General features: G+C 50.7%; 1 protein-coding gene across 6 annotated transcripts; it reads right to left on the bottom strand.

Annotated features, from left to right (window-relative positions):
* Positions 1 to 276: 276 nt before the first annotated feature.
* Positions 277 to 18,481, bottom strand: CCDC61 (coiled-coil domain containing 61). Of its 6 annotated transcripts, none has more exons than XM_065920652.1 (15): positions 18,429 to 18,481; positions 10,587 to 10,745; positions 10,253 to 10,335; positions 7,249 to 7,406; positions 6,533 to 6,694; positions 3,531 to 3,741; positions 3,370 to 3,452; positions 2,491 to 2,660; positions 2,297 to 2,372; positions 1,854 to 1,993; positions 1,701 to 1,779; positions 1,471 to 1,525; positions 1,042 to 1,158; positions 695 to 773; positions 277 to 580 (listed from the first exon to the last, which is right to left on the bottom strand). In XM_065920652.1, exons 2-15 carry the CDS (start codon positions 10,732 to 10,734, stop codon positions 483 to 485), a joined length of 1,659 nt encoding a protein of 552 aa, XP_065776724.1. In that variant the 5' UTR covers positions 10,735 to 10,745; positions 18,429 to 18,481; the 3' UTR covers positions 277 to 482. The 6 variants fall into 6 exon arrangements, with proteins under 6 accessions (XP_065776724.1, XP_065776725.1, XP_065776722.1 ...); XM_065920653.1 differs by lacking the exon at positions 18,429 to 18,481 and adding an exon at positions 14,591 to 14,697 and having other exon boundaries at positions 277 to 608; XM_065920650.1 differs by lacking the exon at positions 18,429 to 18,481 and adding an exon at positions 14,591 to 14,696.
* Positions 18,482 to 18,729: the final 248 nt, after the last annotated feature.

Below are 18,729 nucleotides of genomic sequence, written 5' to 3'. Positions count from 1 at the left end.
TCTCTACCTCACCACCAAAGACATCCAGTGCAGCATCTCTGCTTGGATCGCTGTGGGGATGAGCTACTCACTCCCAACCCTCGGATACCCCCCTCTCATTGCTTTAGAAAGTGTGGGAGTCTTTCCTGAGTCTGTACCCCCATCTGCCTCCCAGTCATAGCCAGAAATACACACAGGTCCCAGTTTATACACCCTACCATTCCACTCACCAGATCTTCATTTCTCCCCACTCCACCCTGACCCTTCAGTCATAAACTGAGGGATCCCAAAGGCAAATATGTTTATTTACAAAACTCACTTACCCTCCCTCCCAGCATGCCATGCCCACGGGAGGGGGGGGTGGGGCCTCACACGCCTGAGACCCCTAAGAGCACCAGGAGGGGCGGGGCCTGGGCGGGGGCGGGGCCAGCACACACCGGCCCCACCCCCACGCCGAATCCAGCAGTGGGTGGGGTTGGAGGAGCAGTAGTCTGCATCCGAGGTCACGACCGGGTGTCCAGTCGGTTCATGTATTCCTGCAAGGCTTTCAGGCGGGCATCAATTTCGGCCATGTCAGCCGCCTGGTGGTCTGAGCTGTACTCTGTGAGAGCAGGCGTGGGTGTGGGGGTCTGTAAGGGGTCCAAAATCCTGCCCTCGGTACCATCCCAGCGGACTCTGGGACAGGAGAGGGGGAGATGTGGAATCCCAGGCTCACCTTTGATGGGAACCCAGCCCCCCGAACTGGCCAGGCGTCTCTGATGGCGACCACGTTCAAGGGGGGTGGACTTCTGCTGCTGGGGATGGCAGGAAAGGGGGTCAGGCACCCTCTATTCCCTCACCCCCCAAACCCCACCAGAAATTCTGAACTAAAGGACCTCACAAAAATAAGGGGTGACATCTGCTGAGCACTTATGCAAAACAAGCTCCTTGTATCTTCACCAGAACCGTCTGAGGTGAATACTATTACCATTCCCATTTAGCTGATAAACTACTGATAGCTACAGAAGCTAAGTAACTCCCTCAATCACACACGTTATAGCAAGCAGAGGCAGGTTTTAACACCTGGCAATTTGAGGCCAGAGCCTTGCTGTTAATCCGCATCCCCTGCGACTCAGTGGTATAGAACCTGCTGGCCAATGGAGGAGGTGCGAGTTCCATCCCTGAGTCGGGAAGATCCCCCTGGAGAAGGAAATGGCAACCCAGTCCAGTATTCTTGCCTGGGAAATCCCACGGACCGGGGAGCCTGGCGGGCTACAATCCATGGGGTCGCAAAGAGTCGGACACGACTTAGTGACTAAACAACAGCCAGCCTCCACCGCACCGTCATTCTCCCCTCCAACCCAAAGGTCTCAAAACAACTGCGTCCAGAGGAAATCCGAACGGCCCTTTACAACCCGGCCCCCTAGAATGGAATCATGGGAGAAAAAGAGCGGAGTTTCTGGTGGTTTAATGTTGCCCTGCCTTCTCCAAAGCCCGAGGAAAGACACTCACTGTATTGAACCCACTCCACGTGGTGGGGCTGGGCGGCTTCCCACGTCGGCGAACGCTGAGAGGAGGGGGTTATCAGAACTAATGCGACAAGTCTGGGGCACCTCCCATCTCGCACTGTTCCAAGCTTTCAAGGCTCCAGCCTCCATCACCCAATCTCCCCTCAAAAGAGTGTTTCGAATCTCCCCAGACATCCGTTTGGAGACGGCCCTTTCCCCCAGCCCAAGTTTTACCCTCGAGGGAGGGACTCGGAGAAATCCTCTAATTCGCTGCAGGAGCTGGCGGACGAGTAGCGGCTGCGGAAACTGTCCACTAGGGGGAGACGGAAAGTGTGAGCCTCGCGCACCGGCCACAGTCCTGCCCAGCCCTCCCGCCAGCCCAGTTACCCGAGGAGCTGCGGTTTCGGGAGCGGTTAGCCGCGTCTCCTCGACCGGTCACCGCTGCCGGCGGCCGAGTCTGGCGAGACCAGGAGACGGATGGGCCGTCCCCACTTCCTCCGCTGCCCAATCGGTTCCGCTGCTGCTGCCTGGGGAACGAGAAATGAGGCGTCCACCTGTGCGCCCAGTCCCGGGAAGGGCGTGGCTGCGCCCCTGCGGGTCATAGCTAAACAGGGGGAAACCATGCGGAGACACAGACCAGGGAGGGGTGTGAGAGACAAGCCAGGGGGAGAGGGGAGGCTGGCGATCAGGAGAGGAGATGGAGGTCGGGCGGGAAGCAGGAGCAGGCGACAGGTGATGGAGATGGGAGAAGGGGTTGGATGAAGGCGTGCTTCAGAGCGGCTGGGAAAGGGGCAGGGCTACGGGCAGGTGAGGAGGAAACATGCTCTAACTTCATCTTGATCTCTCTCTGCTTCTTCTCCTTGGCTTTCACAAAGGCTGTTGGGTCGAAACGGGGCACGCGACCACCTAGGACCCGGTGGGGGTGGGGTGTGGAGAGAAGAGGAGGTTGGGGTCACCGGATCACGCCCCCACAGTTCTAGTCCCACCCACCTCCTCCCTCGGGCAGGGCAGGGCCGTCACGGACCTGTGGGCGAGGGCGATGGGCGGGCAGGGCGACCTCGACCCCGGCCCCCGCGGCCGCTCTCCCGGGATGAAGAGCGGGCGGCGCCACGGCCACGCGACGTGGAGCGCTCTCGGGACGTGGAAGCCCTATCTTCCCGCGCCGAGGACGGCACCACCGGCGGGGTCCTTCTCCTGGGAGCACAGACCCAAACCACTTTAAGTTTCCCACCGGCGACAACACTCTTCCCGGACTGCACCATCTTCGAACCTTCAGTCCCAACCCCCACCCCCCCCGCCCCGCCACAGTCAACTCTTAACATTCACATTCTTACACACGGTCCTCACAGACCTTTTTCCCCCGGGCTTCACCGCTCAGAAACCCCCAACCAACCCCCTTAAAAAAACCATCTCATCTGTCAGTTCCCTACGTTCTAACACATCCTCTCAAAAGACCCTTCTCCCAGAGGTCTCCCAAGCTCCCTGGAAATCATCCCCAATTTTTCAACACGCACCCCAATACCTGCCAGCAAATATCACCGGGATCTCTATCTGCTTAGCCACGCCCTCTCGCTCAACTAGCCTTCAGGCTCCGCCCCTCTGCGGTCCCTAGCTCCAGATCCGGCCTCCCAAATGCCGCCTCAGGCCTGCCCATCTCTCTACAGACCCCGCCCATCGTCTTCAACTACAGACTTCTTCCCTAAGCCGCTGGCAGTCCATTAGGTCCCTCCCATCCCTCCATTCCCGCCCGCTCTCAGGCCCCACTGGTCCTCTCCATCCTACCTGGGCCCCGCCCCGTCGCTCAGGCCCCGCCCAGCCACCTGGGCTCCGCCCCGCCCATCTCGCCCGGGAGCCCACTAGCAGGTCCGCAGCGCCGAGGCCCAGCCCCGGGCGCGCCCCTCACCCCCTCTTGTACAGGGCCAGCTCGGTGTTCAGCGCCTTCAGCCGGGCACGCAGGCTCCGCTCCGACGCCTTCACCTCTTCGAGCTGCCAGGAGGAAAGAGGGGCGTGGAGGTCCAGACTGAAGCCAAAGTCCGGGCCCCGCCGGCCGCCCCGCCCCCTCACCTCCTTGGCCAGGCGGCGGCAATCCTGGCTTCGGCGGCCGGACCCGCGGTGCCCGAGGCCGCGCTCCTGCCGCAACTCCAGCTCCAGGCCGCGCACGAGCCCGCGTAGCGACTCGACCTCCTGGCGCGCCGCCCGCCCGGCCAGCGCCTCTTCGCGCGACCTGCCCAGCTGGGCCTCCAGGTCGCGTTTCTCAGACGCCAAGCGCGACACCCTGGGAGGAGGAAGGTAGAAGGCGAATGCCGGGGCCGGGGCCGGGTGAGGGCCAAGGTCCCATACTCTGCCCTCCACCCGGGTGGGCACGCACCGCTTGTTGATCGGTAATTAGAGAAATGCAAATAAAAACCACCAAGAGATGCTGGGTTGACAGGGCCTTTTTAAGACAAGGATCCAACTCTCAACGTCCACACCCACCAGTCCCAACATCACCTGACACTAGGCAGATACAAAGGACCGCGGAGGAAGGCGCCCCAGAAACCTGAATCTGATTAACCTATAGGCTTAAGAACCACTTCATGGGAAATACAGGGGACTACATGAATCACAGTGATAAAGCCAACAAGACCCCTGGTGGTCCAGTAGTTAAGACTTCGCCCTTGCTTCCACTGCAGAGGGGAAGGGGTTCGATCCCTGGTTGGGGAACTAAGATCCCACAAGCCATGTGGCAAAAAAAAGAAAAGAAAATCCAGAATGTGGGAAACTGTATAAATAAACTGGCTTCTTCCACAAAGCAGCAGCATGAAAAAAGGAGGTAGAAGGGACTGTAATAAATGAAGAGACTTAAGAAAGATATCAACAAACTGTAATGTGGGGCCGTATCTGAATACTTATTCACACAAGCAAATTACAAAAAGACATTTGTATACCCTGGCATTAAGGTATTTTTGTTAGCTTTGTTGGATGTCATAACAGTGCTTATGTTTGCTTTTATCAAAAATAACCTTATATATTAAAAGATACATATTGAAATGTTTACAGAGGAGATCCAATATCTGGGATTTGCTTCTCAGAGGACAGGAAAGGGTGTAGATCAAATAAGATGGGCAAAATGTGTTAGATAACCATTGAAGCTGGGGCACAAGTACCTGTGTGTTATACTACTACTTCTGTGCATGCTTGGGATTTTTCCTAATTAAAAGTTTTTTAAAACCCTGTGGCTCCCCCACACTCTCCAAGGAGCTTCTTCATTTGGTCCCTTCCAGCTGACTTCCCCGCTCCCCTCCTCTCCTCCCACCTCCCTCTCCCACGATGCTCTTTGCAAATGTAGTTCCCTCCTCCTGAACCATCTCTCCTCCTCCAGGCAGGAATGACTCCACTCATCCTCCAAACATCAAGTCCCCAGTGAAGCCTGCCTGGCCCCCCACCCCAGCCAGGGGTGAGGTCAGGTCCAAGTCTCTGCACCCCCCCCCCCCCCCCCCCCCCCCGCCGCCCTGTACACTTCCTTCCCAGCACCAATCACTGATCGGCATGATTATCTGTTTTCTATCTATCCTTCCCCCAGCTCTCTGGTCAAGCCCAGTGTCGGGATCCAGGTTTTGTGGCGAGGCTGACTGTACTCAACTCTATTTCAGCTCCTGCAAGCTGTGTGAATTGGGGCAGCTTCACTTCACATCTTTGTGAAGCTGGATTATAATAACACCTACTGATAAGGTTGTAGGAATCTATAAAGAGTGCTTAGACCGTGTCCAGCACTGAGTGATGGCTCAATAAACATCAGGTAGGACCGGGAAGTGTACATGGCACACCGTAGGAACTCATTAAATGTTGGGTGAGTGAATGAATGAATCTTGGCGTCTTTCCAAACTCCCTAACTTCAAGTTGGGAAGAGGACGGTATTAATTGTCTGGCTATGGCGCTCAGGTCAGAGGGCGCCGTCTTGTGGCCGTCCTGGGAAACACATGCACACAGCAGGAAGAATCACAGGGTTCTCCAGCCCAAAGAGCTCCCACGGCTGAAAGGGCAGAGGTCTGGTCCTTCCTGAGCCCTCAGTCCTGCCGCCAGTGCCCAGTGGCAGAGGAAGGGAAAGGGGCTTGAGCTGATTGCTTGGATTCTAGGTCAAGCCTGGCCATATTACTTTACTGTGTATGGGGTAAATTCTCTAACCTCTCTGCGCCTGTTTTCTATAAAATGGTAATAGTGCCTACTTTGGGACGATTAAACGAATTAAATCATTACAGTACTGAACAGCGTCCCTGGCACACAGTTAAATGCTCAATAAACATTAGATACTGGTATTATTATTAATACTAAAGATAGTATTAGCCCGCCCCAATGTGTAGGACCCCCACCAGATGGAGACCAAGTCGGAAGCATACAGCAGGCACTCAGTAAATATGTTAGGAGCCTGTGCTTTTCTCACTTCACTATCTCAATCCCCTTGTTTTCAAAACATTCTCACCGAGCACAGAGCCTTCACACATGCTGTTCCCTCTGCCTAGAACACTCTTCCCCATACCAAGAACCTACCAGGTTCCTGTTACAGCCTCCCAAAGCAGAGGCTCCCTTTCCTGTCTCACCCCATCTCTATTTGCAATATACTCAGGTGGGTATGTGATCAACGTCTCTGCCCCCTGGGCGAGCACTACCCCATGGGCAGGGATAGGTCAGCAAAAAAGAGGCGCTTGGTGAAGGTGGATTCAACTGAATAGAGCCCTGCCTCACACCTGGCCTTTGCACCTGCCTTGCCCTTTGCCTGGGACACCCCACCTTCACCAGGCAGTCAGGTCCCCCTCTGCACTCCCTCATCCATGGTGAATCTTCTCTGACTGCAGACATTGTCTCCCCCACTGGACTGGGAGCCCCAGGAGGACAGAACCAGGACTGGCTCAGTCATTGCTGTGTCCCCAGCACCATTAACACATGGCGGGCACAAAGGAGGGGTACAGAATAAATATTTGGGGAATGAGGGAGGGCCATCCTTCCAACACTGCTAAGCACTGGGTCCTGCGGTGCATGATGGGATGTGTCCCCTCCACCCAGCTGCCCACCCCACCCCCAAGACTCACTGTTCCCGCAGGTGCCAGATCTCAGTTTCCCGGCCGTCCCGAGTGTCCTGGACATCCAGCCCTCGAAGGCGGCTCAGCTCCTCCTTTAGTGAGCGAATGATGCCCTGCAGGACCACAGGGTCCGGCTTGCCCTGGTACGGGAGGGGCAGCGGGTAGTGAATCCTGAGAAGGATTAGAACCATGGCATCTCAGAGGCCAAGAATCCACCTGGGAAAGGACAGGTGACCATTTCTGGCCAAACACTACTACATGAAATTGGTTGAGAGTCTTCTGGGAACACTTTTGTTTTCCTGATGAAAACAGTAGATACAATTAGCAAGCACAGTTCTGTTTCATTCCCTTCTGCTTTGATACAGATGCAATGTCTGGAGGTCCGGCAGCTATTTTGTGACCAGAAAGAGATAAGGATGAGGTCAAAAAGCCAATACGTCGAAGATGACAAAAGAAAAACAAAAAGAGAAGGAGCCTGAGTCCCTAATGAAGCTGCTGAGCAGCAGCCACCTACCTAGACATCTTGTTATGTGATAAACTATTGTTAAGGCCCTGGTAACGGTTATCCTGATACTTGCAGCCAAACACAATACTAAACTACATAAACCTCAACACTGAAGATTCCAAAGGCAAGGCTTAAGCAATATCCCCACCTTGCCTTGGGTACCAGGGGTTCCTAAGTCCGAGCCACATCCTCTTCCACCTGACCACCAGCTTGTACCCACCTGTCAAACTCCACAGAGTAGATGAGGATCAGGTAGCGCTTGGAGTTGAGCTGGGCAGACCTTGAGGCCAAGGGGCCTGGGCGGCCCCCCATCTTTCGGTTCCGCAGGGACTCCAGATCTGTGTAGGTCAGCAGGTCAAGGGTGACCGACTCACTGCTCTGTTGGAGAGAATGGAGGAGTTGCCAAAAGACTCCACATGGCCACTCCCAGAGCACACGACCACACACACACCCGGGCCAAGCCCTGATCATTTGTTGGGCTAGATGGGCTTGCCTACCCCGAGGCTATGGGCCCCTGTGGTGCAGGATATCATCAGAGGGACAAACTGGAAAGGACCTCAACTCTCAGCCACAGGAGACAGCTTAGTGCTGTGACTTCCAAGTGTTGTCTACACACCCCTGGGGGTCCCCGAGACCCTTTTAGGGGAGTACATGCAGTCAAAACAACTTGCGGAATAATACTAAGATGTCATCTGCCTTTTCTTGCTGTGCTGACTTGTGCACTGATGGTACAAAAGTCATGGTGGGTAAAACTGCTGGTGCCCATTAGCAGAATTCAAGCCCGGGGCATCGAATGTACTAGCAACTGTTGTATATTCCACTCCTGCCGTACAGTCTCCACTGGGCGGGGGCGGGGGGGGGGGGTGGGGAGGCAGAGAGAAACACACAAAGAAACAGATAAAAACAGAAAATGGAACCTAGGAATGTCTCTGATGAACCTGCAAAACTTGTTAATTTTTTTGAATCTTGACCCTTGAGTACACAGATGTTTACTACTGTGTGTGACAAAATAGAAAGTCCATATTTGGCTGCATATCAAAGTATGACACTTTCTAAGAAAAGCACTTGTGGGACTGAACTTGGAGCTAAATTAGCCACTTTTTCATGGAACACTATTTTTACTTGAAAAGGTACTGACAGGCAAAACTATGGTTATTTAGTCTTTGATGTTTGGCAAGCATTTTCTCAAAAATGAACAAAGTGAGCCTGTCACTTGAAGAAAAACAGCTAACAGTATTTGTTGGCAATGATAAAATTCAACCTTTAAAGTGAAAATTCAAATTTTAGAAAACTTGGGCCCGCCACTGCGGGCTTAACAGCTTCTCAATGTTGAAAGATTTTCCTGGCCAGATCAGTGAGGATATTAACAAATGTGACTTCCTGATACTGTATAATGAAATGTGTCAACCTCTGAAAGATCTGCACAATTCCATGAAGCAATATTTCCCAAATGACCAACTCCTGATGTTACAAGTGATATTACAAACCCATAATATTACAAAATAGGTAAAAAGATCTTGCAAAGTACAAGATATGCCAATAGATTTTAATATGACAGAATAGGAAAAATTCATTGATATGGTCTCAGATTCCACATTGCAAGAAACCTTTCAGAAACTATGATGTATCCGATTTTAATGTATGAGCAGAATTATCTGAAAAAACTATTAAAGGACTCCCTTTGCCAGCTACATATCCTCCTAAGAAGGATTTTTTTTTTCTGCATGTATGGCAACCAGGACACATCATAACAGACTGAAGAAGCACATGAGAACCTAGCAGTTATCTATTAAGCCAGACATTAAAGAGATTTGCGATAATGTTTTTTTAAAAAAACGACATTTCTTTCTAAATAATTTTGGTTTTGAGACAACTATTCCTAGAAATATTACTTAGGTCAATAACTGCTTTGTTATTGTTGTTTTTAAATGAGTTCATAAATATCTTCATCTTTTTCTCAGTTTTAATTTATAACATGGCAAACAAATACTGCTAGATGAAACAGGCATAAACAAAATCTCTTTGGTATCCTTGGTAATTTTTAAGCATATAAAAGGGTCCTGAGACCAAAAAGTTTGAGAACCTCTGGGTTAAATAAATCATGATGCATGGGTACACTTGAGTGCTAAGCAACCACTAACAAAGATGACAAACTCAAAAGTTACAATAATAATAAAAATAGACAACACCTGTTTAGTGCTTATTGTGAGTCAGGCACTATTCTAAGCTTTTTACATATAACTCATTTAACCTGCATAACACTATGCAAAGGGGACTATCATTCCCACATTACGGATAGGGAACCTAAGACATGGAGGGGAAGTAATTGGCCCCAGGCACCCAAGTAGTAAGTGGTAGTGATGAGTCTGACTTTAGCATCCATAATCTTGGCCACTATGCTATACTGCCTATAGACACCAAAATGTTAACAGTCTAAGGCAGAGGATAGAAAGGGAATCAAGACTCTCACTTTATAAGTCACACACACTAACATCATCACAATTTTATGAGTGTAACTTTATCCATAATCAGAGAAATAATGCAGTTCACAGTTTTCAAATGATGTCTGAATAGTATCTACGTTCCAACCTGCTTCTTTTTTTCCTATTAATACTTTCAACTACTTGACTTTTTTTTTTTTTTTTCAATCGTCTGTCTAGTGGGAGCACTAGAATGTCAGGTTCGTGAGGGCAGATTTTGTGTCTTTTGTTCAGTGTTGTATTCCCAGTGCCTGGCACACAGATTCCCAGTAGATAAAATGATTAGCTACATCCACTGATATGACTAAATTTTTATGAAATACTGTTGGATCTTTGTAAAAGGTTACAGAATACCTTGGGAAATTTATTAACTCTGTAAAATTAGAGATCTACAAATATACATACTGCACATGTTCACAAGAGAATAGAGAAATGGAGAGATGGCTGGAGTGATTTTCATCAAAATACTAACAAAATATTACCAGGAGTGAGCATGAGGAATGCAGGGATTTTTACTTTCTTCTTTACATTTCTCTGTGACTTGAATTTTCTCCATGAGAGTCACTGTCATCACAATTACAACGAGAATAAGCCATGTACATTTGGGAAAGAAGAAAAGACAGCCCTCCATTTCCTCAATGAAAGAAAAGTAGAAGGTCTTGCATACATCAGACAGGCATCAGACAGGCATCTACCTTCCCAGGGACCCAGAGGACAGAAACCTCCCCCAACCCTGGCCCCTACCTGGGTGAGGGCCGACTCCAGCATGTTACAGAAGATGCTGAACTGTTTGAAGTTCCCTGTCTTGTGAGTCAAATCTTCGATGACTAGGTAGAGAGAAAAGTCCTTCCTGAGGTCTGATCACTTGCCCAGACCAAGGGCAATGCACCCAAGCTTTCCACCTTTCCCCAACACCAGTGCCTCTGGCCCGAGGGATGAGTCCTAGACACCCTCCCCACCTTAGAGAGCTCTGGTCAGGTAGAAGGGGCAGGTGGGCAGGATCCTGACTGGCCTCATCTTCTGGGAGACACTGACTCTGGGGAAGGACAGGCGAGCCCACCCAGGCAGGCATACTCACAGCTGGCATCGAACTCGCCCCGCCACTGGTCGGCCGTCATCCGGTCCTCCACCTCCAGCTCTAGCACCTGCCCGGACACTGTCACCCGCACGGCGTGCTCCACACCCCGGAAGACGTAGTCTACCTGCAGGCCAGCTGGCTGGTCCATGGCCAGTGTCGCTGGAGAGGCGGACGAGACAGAGACCCAGAGGGGCTGAGAGCCCAAGCTCAGGAGCTGGAAGGCCAGAATCCTGGTCCCACCATGCACCACCTTAGGAAAGAGACTCTGCCTCTCTCTGCTTCGTTTCCTCATCTGGAAAATGGGTACAGAAACAGCACCTACCTCATAGAGCTGGCATGAGGATGACATTGAACAATACACATAAAGGCCCTGGGAACTGTGTGCTGCACGTTATTATGCCCAATATATGCTGATTAATAGAATATGTGATTTCCAATGAGAGAATCATGATTAATACTATTATTAATTTATTAATCTTTATATGCATTATATATTTATTACTTATTCATTTATTCAAACATTTGTGAAGAAAGGTCAAGCGGGAAAGAAAGATGGAGCATTGAGATCAGGCTGGGCAGGGATTTTAAATAGGGGGTCAAGAGCAGGCCTTCTGTGGAGGTGACATTTGGGCAGAGAATTGAAGGAGGTCAGGGAACAAACCATGTGGCTACCCCTAAGCAGAGTGGCCCAAGTCAAGAGAAGAGCCAGTGCATGGTTAAAGATTCTCCATGAGACACCTGAAGCATTTACACTGAATTAATAATTGATCTTCTCCATTAGTACATTGCAAGTATAAGTACTTTCTCTTAGCCAACAGGATTACTAGTCACCGTTAGTGCTAGAGGAGCTGGAGGAGAGGGCCAGGCCTCCATCCTCAGCCTGAGTTCTAGGAAACCATTCAGAATGCCAGCTCCAGGCTGCCTGGGTTCATAACCAGGTTCAGCTCTGGGCATGTACATGGGTGAGAAACTTAACCTCTCCTGGAGCCGGATTCCTTATCTTTAAAGCACGTGCCCTGACATACAGAGTGAAGTAAGTCAGAAAAAGAAAAACAAATATCGTATATTAATGCACATAAATGGCATCTAGAAAAATGGTACGGATTTGGAACCATTTGGTACGGAATGGAACCTACCTGCAGGGCAGGAATAGAGACGCAGATGTAGGAAATGGTCTTAGGGCACAGGCAGGGGGAAGGAGAGAGTGGGACGAATTGAGAGAGTAGCACTGACATATATACACTCTAACTCGTAAAACAGATATAGCATGGGGAGCTCAGCTTGGCTCTGTGATGACCTAGAGGGCTGGGGTGGAGGGTGGGTGGGAGGGAAGCTCAAGATAAGGGGGATATATGTACATTTATAGCTGATTCACATTGTACAGCTGAAACTAACACAACATTGTAAAGCAACTGTACTCCAGTTTAAAAATAAAAAAATAAAGCACATGCTATCCTGGGTGCTGAGGATATGATGAGAAACCAGATTCTATCCCTACCCTCAAGAGGGTGGCAATAGTTAGAGACCTAAAAATGTCAAGAGGAGAAAGAGGATGCTAGGGGGGTGGGGGTTGCTCTTTTAGCTAAGGTGGCCAAGGAAGGGCCACCCCCTCCTCACTGAGCAGAGGCCTGGAGGGAAGAGGGGAGACAGGTGAATATCTGGGGAACAGGCTCCAAGTAGAGGGAACAGCCAGGCAAAGGCTCCAAGGTGGGATGTTCCTAGTTCGTTCTGAAAACAGCAAGGAGGTCAGCGTGAGGGAAGGAGAGGGGAAAGTGAGGAGATCAGAGATGTAACGGGCCAGATGATGTTCCTGCAGGCCTTTGTAAGCCCATAGGAGGATAACAGCATTCATCTCCTTGGATTGGCGTAAAGATTAAATGAATTAATCATGTTAAAATCCTCAGCAAAATTGAGCCATGCATGACACACACCAAGCATTCAATATGTATCGGCATCATCTTCACTTTTTTTTTTATTGAAATGTAATTGATGAACATTATGTTAGTTTCACAGTGACTTGACATCCGTACACATGATGGAATGATCACCACGATAAGTCTAGGAACCATCTGCCCCCATACAAAGTTACTTCAATATTATTGACCATACTATGTGGCTTGCTTTATAACTGGAGGTTTGTACCTCTTAATCCTCTTCATCTATTTCATCCCCACACCTGACCATCATTATTCTTGTTATTACTACTTTGTTTTGTTTCTGAGCTTGAGAGGGACTAGAAAGACAAGGCAAGCCCATTCTTTCCCAAGTGTACAGATGGAGAAACTGTGGCTCTGCAAGAAAAAGAGCGCCGTCCAGAGTCCCACAGGTGCTCCAAAGACAAAGCCACCAACGGCTGCCCCCCACTCAGATCACTGGGACCCCTCCTGTGCTTAACTTCCTTCTCTTCCCATCACCTCCTTTGGTTCTCACACTTTCCCCAGTTTAGTCCTTCCTGAAGTCTGATATTAGAAAATTTAATATTTTGAGAAAAAGATGAGCCCTGGGAATTCGCTGCTGGTCCAGTGGTTAGGACTCCTTGCTTTCACTGCAGAGGGCCTGGGTTGAATCCCTGGTTGGGGAACTAAGATCCTGCAAGCCACGCACAGTGCAGTCAAAAAATAAATCAATAAAATTAAGTGCCACAATTAAAAAAAAAAATGAGCCCTGAATCTCTTAGGTCAGTGATTTTTAATCTTTTTAGAGTCCTAGAGCCTTTGCAAATTTAATGAGATCTCTGAAGTCTCCCCAGATAAATGAATAGATCCAAAACCTTTGCCAAGCAATTTCAGGGCCTGCCAGAATACCACTTCTGAAGCCCATTCACAGACCCTCTTTCTCAAAGACCCAAGGACAATTGCCTGAGCCCCAGACATCTTGAGAGGCTTCTCTGACCCTAGGTCCAGGTTCTTAACTTTATTTGGGGAAGGCGTCTCTGGTGCTTTGGAGGCGCTGATGAAATCTGGAGACCACTTTCCCTCGGAAAATTCACACTCTCACAACTGTACTTTCATTCTCCGGAGTTTCAGAAATGGGGCTTAATAATTACTGACCTACTGGCAAACAAACAGCTACACATTCAACATATCCCTCATTCCCTGGCCCTCAATACGGGTGCCAGGCAGCGCTAGCCCCGCCCCACCGGGTGCTCTAAACCCCGCCCACCCACTCTGCCCCGCCCACACCGCAAGCCAATCAGCGGCCGCGCCGTCCGGGTTACCAAGGAGTCAAAGACAGCCGCGGAACACCTGACAAGCCACGCAGCCTAACCGGCCCTAATTCACCATCCAACTCGTCGTACCTGATCCCGGAGACAGAGGAGGAAGAGGGCCTGCCACACCCCATCCCGGGTGCTAACCCGGCCCCGCCCTTCTCCTTACCCACTCCCGTACATAAGCCCCCCATTCATAGCCCTTCAGTTGATAACAGGGACTTTCTCATCCAATTATCCTGATGACACACCCGCCCACCTCAGTCCCCAGATATTAAGCCGCTGAATATTTTGCCCGAATTCAACCCTCTTCTTACACCTGCCTCCCTCACCTGCACAAACTTTACCCGCTCCCCTCCCTCCATTCCCTTCTAGACAGAATAACCTCCACACTCCCCAGCCAGTTCGACTCTCCCCTCCTGACCCCAGCTCCCCAACACTCATTCCCTATATTCTGGCCACGACCCCCTCTCCCAGTCCCCCATGTTCTACTGGGGCTCCCCCTACATTCTACTTGAATTTTGTCCCCCCTATGCTGTTCCGCCTGGATTCTGTCCGCATACCGGCCCAAGGTTCTACTCCACACACAGCCCATTTTTCAGCCTGTATTCCATAACCCTCGTATTTCATCTGGATTCCGTCCCCTCTCAAATTCTATGTAAACTCCCTCTCTCTCCCGCCCCCCACATTTTCCATTTCTCTTCCCTTGATCACCACGCCCGGACCCTGCGATCCTCCAGACCCTGAGCCCCCCCTCCCTCCTTCACGCCCGACCCCACCCCCACTGTCCTTCTACCTGCATCCCCCATCCTTGCTCTGTGACTCCAAGCAATGAGTGCTCTGTGACCGCCGACCAGTGGCCCATCCTAGTTGCTGGTTTTGTTCCAGTACCAAGTCTCTCCTAGATCCTCTCCGCCTCAGCTTCCCGACACGTTCCCCCTCCCCAACCCAGCCCGGATGCCTTGCCTTTGAGGCGCCGCCCCCTCCTCCGTCAATCCGTGACGTCAGAACCTCCACTTCGTGCACTAAGTGTGGACTCTCCAGCGCCCCACTCTGGTCCACACACCTAACCCCATTTCCCTGGCCTCATGACATCAGGGTTTTAGTGCACGAGTGCATGCGCGTGCACACACACTCATTTTCCAACTCCCAGCCCTCTCATCTTTCACTAAAGTGACCCACCTGTGCATTTTCAATGTTACATTACCACCCCAGCTCCTCTTCAACTCTGCTCCCTGGATATTTCAGATTTCACAGCCATCGCCCCAGGACCGACCAGAGCTGACAATCCTCTACGCTGGGCTCCCCCAAAACAAATTCACATCACCACCTCCCACACCAGACATGGGTAAATCCCCACCCCTGATAGTTGTTTCCCCACTATCTGCCACCCCTAAACAGTCCAGCCAGTCATGACCTAGTGCACACATGCACGCACATGTGCACACGCGTGCACGCATATACACGGCCTGGCCTAAGTAACTCCTCCTAGCCCCATTCCAAGCTCATGGCCCCTGCCCCCCACCATCACATGGGTGAATTAGGGTTGAACAGATCCCCCTCTTCCTTAGCCCTGCACTCCAAAATACAGACCAAAGCCTTCCACATTATCCCCTTGGAATGTACAGACCCCCAAACCCTTTAAGAAACCCAACCATGCAGACCTCCAATAGCGCACACTGAGGCCCATCACCACCCCTTGGGGTATCAGACTCTACCTCCCCTACCACCCCTCAAACGAGTTTTGCCTGAGATAAGCACCATGCCCACGAACAACCAATGAGTCACCGTTAGTTCCGCTCTCTGGTAGGTACTGTAACCATCCCCCCTTTCACGGAAGATGAAATTGAGACTTGCCTGGAATCCTGCAGTGAGGGTCTGGCACATTCACTCTCTACTCATTCCTCAGCGGCCCTTCCCTGACTCCCTTCCAGTTCCTCCCCTAACCCTCTGCTCCTTTTCCTCCCAGAACAAATCAAAATGGGGCCTCACACCTTAAGCACGGTACATGATGTAAGTTGGGGACTCCAGGGTTCAGATCCTAACCTGCAATGTGACCCCGGGCAAGGCATTTAGCCTCTCCCAACCTCTCCCCATTGGTAAAGCAGGGATAAGAAGAACTCCTGCCTCACATAGGATTATTGTGGGAACTGAATTAGTCAGTATATATAAGGTGCTTCAAATAGTGCCTGGCACTCAGTCAGCTGTAACCATCTGTGCAACTAGCTGATGATAAGTTGGCAACCCAGAGGGCCACGAGGGCACAGCCATTTTGATCATTCTTGTATCTTCAGCTCCCCGGGCCTGGCACAGATCAGCAGCTGCTTGTGAATTCACGCTCGATACCAGGAGACAGGGTTCAAGGCACTGGAGATACAGGCAAGGTCTTCTCTCAGCTCACTCCTCTGTCACCTTCCAGGTCTCAGCTCCAGTGTCCCCTCCTGCAGGAAGCCCTCCCTGACTCGCAAGCTGAGTAAAGGACTGCCTCAACCACATCAGGGTTCCCAACACCGGCCAGCACCAGGTCAACTACAAAAGGGGAGCTGAATGATGAAGAGTTCTACCCCGAGCTCTGAACCGACCTGTTTCTCAAACTAAGGGCTGCAAACCTTCAGCTTCAACACGGGAGCTGGTGACAAGGCAGTATCCTGGGCCTGGTCCCAAAGCTAGAGGCAGAATCTCTGAGGTGGGCCCAGGAGTCTGCATTTCCCACAAGCTTCCCCAGCACAAACTAGAGCTGAGATGATCTGCCCCGGCCACCATATTCTGCCCAGTTTATGACCCCATCTAGACCCCAACGCACAACCCAATACCCTCCCAAAGCTCAATAATCCTGCCCTGTATCACAGGGAGACCTCTCAAGAAATTTAAAGGTGAAACAGTACAAGTAACACCTTTAAGCACTATGCACATTTCCAGTTGCTGAGTTATACCCACTGAGGGACGTCAAAGTAGCCCAGTGGATATAAACAAACACTAATCTACATCAGGTAGTGGTAAGTGTTATGAAAAAAAATAAAGCCAGAGGGTGACAGGAGCTATTTTGGTTTGGATTGTCAGTGAGAGCCTGGAGGAATTCAATGCAGACAGAGGGGACAGCAAGTACATTTCCCAAGTGGAGATTTTATGCTATGTTTGAGGGACAGCAAAGGGGTTGGGGCAACTGAAGCAGGATGAACAAGTGGGACTGGTGGGATTTGAGAGCATGGAGAAGGGGGAGCTGGATCAGGTGGGGTTTTGTAGGCTTGGCGAAGACCTTTACTGCATGAGATGGGAGCTATGGGAGGGTTATGAACAGGGGAGCAACATGATCTGACTTTTGAACTAACTTGACCATGGGGTCAAGGGTAGAGGCAGGGAAGTCAGTGAGAAGGCCACTGCAACAGACCAGCTAAGAACAGGTGATGGCTTTTGCCAGAATGTAGCCAAGGAGGTGGTGAGATATGACTGGATTCTGGATGTGGTGTTTTTCTTTTTTTCAAGCTATGCTGTGTGACATGTGGGATTTTAGTTTCCTAACCAGGGATCGAACCCACAACCACTACATTGGAAGCGCAGAGTTTTATAACACTGAACCACCAGGGAAGTCCCATGTGTTCTGAAGGTTGATCCATGAGATTTGCTGACTGATGGACAGTACATGGGTGAGAGAACAGGAAGGAGTGAAGGCCGCCTCCAAGGTTTCTGTCCTGAGTACCTGGAAGGATGGAACTGTCATCAACTAGGTTTGGAGGCTGAAGGGGAAAACTCCAAGTTTAGTTTGGGACACGTTTTTGAAGTCTGTGTGTCAGCTGGACTTCCAAGTAGAGAAGAGCCAGCCACTGTACACATGAGACTTCAGTTCAGGGTAGAGACTCCAAATGGAGATGTATACACTTAGAAATATTACACAGAGAGTATATGAAACCAAGAGACTGGGTGAGGCCACCAGGTCTCAAAGCCAAAGAAGAGACAAGGTCATTCTAATGGTGATGAAGCTGAGGCACAGAGGGTTAAACAACTCATCCAGTGGCAGGGCCAACGTTCAAACTCAAGCAACCCATGCCAGAGCCCACACTCTTAACCACCCGTGGCGTTATTAAGAAGTCTGAGTTAATTCACATGCAACATTTGGTAGGTGCCTGGCACACAGTTAGCCCTCAGTTAGCCCTCAGTAAACATTACGTGTATCACAAGCCTTCACAAGTCGTCAAAACACACCCTCAGCCCTGGAGTCTTCACTCATTCCTTCCAACAATATTGTTCTTCACCTGCCCTGCATCCAAATCAAAGCTTGTTAACTGATGGCAGGGACCTCCACCACTCCACATCGCAATGTAATAACCCTCTGTCTTAAAACCTCCCATTAAATTGCAAGCCTGACCTGCAAGGGCATTTCTACGTTTCACCATGTGCTGTATCCTACTTCACACACTTTCCCGTTTCAAGAGCCTCATGAGAAACAGAAAACACCCCCCGACTCACTCCCGTCTCACAACCTCTCACGAAAGCGCCTACCCGTGTTAAAGGCAACCCCTCCCGATTCTCACACTACCAGGTCAGATGCTTGCTCAGCCCATTCTCCCCCAGAGCACCCCCTCCCCCCCAGGATCGCTAGCCCGACCCGCGCACCCGCAGCCCTAGCAGTCTCTCACCTTCTCCAGGGACGCCCCTCCTCGCGAGCGGTTCAACTGCCGAAGCTCCAGCCCCGCCCCAGGATCCGGCCTTCTCGCTGCTGATTGGTTCTGGCTTACTCACAGTCAAGTTCTCATTAGTCAAAACAGACGCCCGTCACTTCAGCCCTCCAGAGCTTGCAATTGGTCAACTCGGAAGAGACGTTCCGAAATGGGTCGGGTCGTCTGTCTCCTCTCCAATCACTATTGGCTGAAAACTACTGCCAATCATAGAAAGAAGGTTGTTCCTCGGCCAGAAGGAAATCCCGGAAGTACCTCTTTG

Source organism: Muntiacus reevesi, chromosome 2 (genome assembly GCF_963930625.1).
Source record: "Muntiacus reevesi chromosome 2, mMunRee1.1, whole genome shotgun sequence".
NCBI classification, from domain to species: Eukaryota; Metazoa; Chordata; class Mammalia; order Artiodactyla; family Cervidae; genus Muntiacus; species Muntiacus reevesi.
This window is presented reverse-complemented; position numbering and strand designations above follow the sequence as displayed.

What these genes read in the sequence shown, in the direction of transcription:
- CCDC61 (XM_065920650.1), bottom strand. An exon ending in TGGAGTCGGCCCTCACCCAG is followed by an intron (nt 7,407 to 10,252) that starts GTAGGGGCCAGG and finishes TCTCTCCAACAG; the next exon opens with AGCAGTGAGTCGGTCACCCT. An exon ending in ATCTGGCACCTGCGGGAACA is followed by an intron (nt 3,742 to 6,532) that starts GTGAGTCTTGGG and finishes TCCTCCTCCCAG; the next exon opens with GGTGTCGCGCTTGGCGTCTG.